General features: G+C 35.6%; 1 protein-coding gene across 1 annotated transcript; it reads left to right on the forward strand.

Annotated features, from left to right (window-relative positions):
• The first annotated feature begins 6 nt into the window (after positions 1 to 6).
• LOC116351230 lies at positions 7 to 1,513 on the forward strand. Its single transcript, XM_031783313.1, has 5 exons — positions 7 to 190; positions 266 to 496; positions 561 to 683; positions 744 to 893; positions 949 to 1,513. Exons 1-5 carry the CDS (start codon positions 77 to 79, stop codon positions 1,198 to 1,200), a joined length of 870 nt encoding a protein of 289 aa, XP_031639173.1. The 5' UTR covers positions 7 to 76; the 3' UTR covers positions 1,201 to 1,513.
• Positions 1,514 to 3,417: the final 1,904 nt, after the last annotated feature.

The raw sequence follows: 3,417 nt of genomic DNA on the forward strand, positions 1-3,417 counted from the left end.
ACGATGTGAATACGAAATAAAATCGAAATTTCAGGAAAAAGCCGATTTGCTTGGTGAAAAGATCAGAAGTGAGATCATGAGAGGTGCCAAAGAGAAAATTCTCCATGAAATCGACAGTTCAAGTACGGAGATTAGTTTTCCGCTCTTTAATGGTGTAGTGCAACAAGTTAGAAACGCTGCTATGCAGGATGTAAGCGATTTTTTCATTCTTTGTGGTTCGATTTAGTTCAACCGATACGTTTTTGTGTTCTTTATCAAATTTTAGTTCGACGCTAAAAAGATGGGAGACAATGATGCTTCAAAGGGTCAACGTGAACGGCTCGAAAGCGATCTCAATGTTTTAAATGGCGCTTTGAGTGGTATAGTGGATTCTTATAGCCGGGCCGTGCAATCGTACACCGATTCAATGCAGAAATCGATCAATGACAATGAATACTTCAGCCAAACTGATTTCATGAAGATTCATCAAGCTACGAAAACCGAAACAATGCACCAGGTTGGTTACTTTTGTGTTTATGACACTTCCGCAATTTTTTGTTTTTTTCCCTTCAATATTTCAGTTTCAAACACAACCAGGTGACAATGAGTTTAAATGGGCAATTCAGCGCAAAATCGAAGCAAGCATTGAACAGAAATTCCATACATTTGAACCAACGAATGCAGCAAAACGACAAGATTTCATTGTGAGTCTTAAAATAACCTGGTTCAATTTTACCCTTTATTCATAACTGATATTTTTTCAGCAAAGAGCGAATGCCCACAGCGAAGCCGTAGTCGGGGAGTTGAAAGCGTCATTCGAAAATAAAGTGCGATCTGGAATCGGAAAATCATATTTAAGTGACGATGATTTCTTTGGATTGTTTTCAAATTCGAAACAAAGTACTTTGCAAGAGGTTTGTAAAGCTAATGTTTCTTTATGTTTCTCAAGCTAATTTGAATTTTGTTTAGTTTGCTGCCAGAAAAATGGGCAACGATGAACTCGCCAATCAAGCCTATCAAAGTTTCCGCGAAAAGCTCGAACGAGACATAGACAGTTTACAGATCACATTGAAACAAGTTAACGAAGCGAATAAACCACCGCCAAAGGAGCATAAGAAAAGTGGATGGGTTAAATTTCGCGATGGAGTTATTTCGGCAGTGACACGAGTGGGTGTCTCATATAGTTCTGGTGGACTCGATGTGAATGTAAATAACGGTTGACTTAATGGCAAATATCGACTTGATTCAAACGCCATTTTATTTTAAAGAAGATTTTAAATAGTTTTTTAGAAATATTCAAGCAATAAAAGTTTGATAGCGTACGTGTTGGTTGATTTCTGTTTTTGTAAAATAGCGATTCATAATATATGGGGAATGCTTGTTTGAAACTTCTTCATTCTATTTTATGTTATATGCAATCATTTCTACTTTTAGTCCAAACAATATTTAAAGCAAACAGCATTCTGACCACAATAAACGCTTGGCAAAGATTTCTGTTAAGTATGGATCGAGCAAGCTATTTACATTTTCATAAGATTTCAGCTTTTCTTTCATACTTGCATTGACTTAAGTCAGCAAGCCAATTCACCCTACTTTACCAACCATCACCTGAAAATGGAAAAAATAAAGGCGACAGTATGAAAAGAAAATCGAAAATATTACAAAGTCAATTCAATTTATTTGTGAAAATGAGAAAATTCATTTGTGACATTTGATTGTTACAAGGTGTTTCAATTTTGTGATATGAGAAAAATATTTCGTCAGTTTGAAAAAAGATTATAGAAATTTTGTGTTATAAAAAATATTTTGAGATGAAAAAAATGAGCTCGAATTCACGATTAGATCTTGAGACTGTGTTTGTTTTTCATGTGCAGATTAGCTTGTTCAAGCATTGAAAAACGAGCATCGCAACGTTTGCATGGAAATGGCCTTTCGCCTGTGTGATAATTGCGCATGTGTAGTTTTATTTGTGTTAAATGATGATTTAAAACTTTGCACAAATAACACTGATAAACGCGTCGCTTGCAGTGTTCTTCGTGTACATTCTTATCAGCATCTTCGACAAATGGCATAAGGCATTTGGAGCAATGGAACGGTTTTTGTTTGGAATGTGAAGCCAAATGTCGCTTGAGTTGAACTTGTTGAACGAATTTCTTTCCGCAAACACCACATGTAAATTGTTTCTCGCCAGTGTGATGGACTTGCATGTGCCGCTTCAAATTGGTTTTGTAAAAACATTTGTATGTGCAAAGATAACAATCGTATCGCCGGCCTTCGCAATGATTCTCATGCGATTGTTTCTTGTTTTCATCAGCAAATCGTCGACCACATTTGTCGCAATCAAATGGAAGTTGTTTAATGTGAGTTCGTGAATGAGCATTAAGATTAAATTTTTGTATAAATGTTTTGGTACAAATTCGGCATTTGAATGGTCTCTCGCCACTGTGTGTTCGTATGTGTTGCTTCAGATTTGACAATTTACGAGTGGTTTTCTTGCATAAATGACACTGATATTGAGGATGTTTGCATTCACTTTTGTGGTTGATTTTATCGATTTCATTTGCAAAACCATGGCGACACTTCGAACAGCAAAATGGAAATTCAGCCGCACGAGTTTTCTTATGACGACGCAAATTTGGCTTGTGTGCAAAAGCCTTGGCACATATTTTACATGCGAACGGCTTTCCGCCCGTGTGGATACGAATGTTCATGTTTTTGGCCATTTGTGATCACTTTTGCTATTTTTGTATGAATGTATACCCAAACTTAATTTTATCGCAAAATAAATGTCAGATTCGGTTTTCTCATACCCAAAAACCCTCCAATACAAATTTTCACATCATTTGAAAAAAAAAAAAAAAATTCAAAGGCGTTTAAGAGGGCGGGAAGAATACGGATGGGTCCGCTGCGCGATTTCCACATGCATTTTTTTAAGAAAAAAACATTACAGGTGTTCTCCTAGGATCCTCCTACATAGGTTATGTGGGCGTACATACTTGAATTCATCATTATTTAAAAAAACGCTGCACCCTAATATGCATACAGGAACGAATGAAGTCCAAGTGTGAATCCAGATGTCTGTGTTCGTTGAAGTGCTTCGTTGACAACAATATTATAGTCTAATTTCAAAGGATTTTATTCGGAGACATGCTTCAATGAGTTCAATTATCGAAACTTTCAATACATTGTGCCAAAACAGTTCCCAAACTTAAGAGACTTTAAAAAAATATATGGAAGGAATTCTATTTTTTTTTTCCAGTTAATATTTCATTCAATAAATATTACAAAATGTGTGAAAAAATGCCATAAATGAGATGAGTTGTTGGACGCACGATCACGCGTTTACCTAGAAACTCAAATATATACAATGAATATTTATGAGGGAAAAAAATGTTAATGTAAATAGAAACAGACGGCAAAAATGTAAAACTTTATCTA

Source organism: Contarinia nasturtii, unplaced genomic scaffold, assembly GCF_009176525.2.
Source record: "Contarinia nasturtii isolate CC-2019 unplaced genomic scaffold, AAFC_CNas_1.1 Cnas_scaffold_163, whole genome shotgun sequence".
Taxonomy (NCBI): Eukaryota; Metazoa; Arthropoda; class Insecta; order Diptera; family Cecidomyiidae; genus Contarinia; species Contarinia nasturtii.

Bases quoted from the DNA above. Each gene is read 5' to 3' on its own strand.
- LOC116351230 (XM_031783313.1), top strand. From the start codon at position 77: ATGAGAGGTGCCAAAGAGAAAATTCTCCATGAAATCGACAGTTCAAGT. The intron at 191-265 runs GTAAGCGATTTT...ATCAAATTTTAG, and splicing joins GAAACGCTGCTATGCAGGAT to TTCGACGCTAAAAAGATGGG. The intron at 684-743 runs GTGAGTCTTAAA...ATATTTTTTCAG, and splicing joins CAAAACGACAAGATTTCATT to CAAAGAGCGAATGCCCACAG.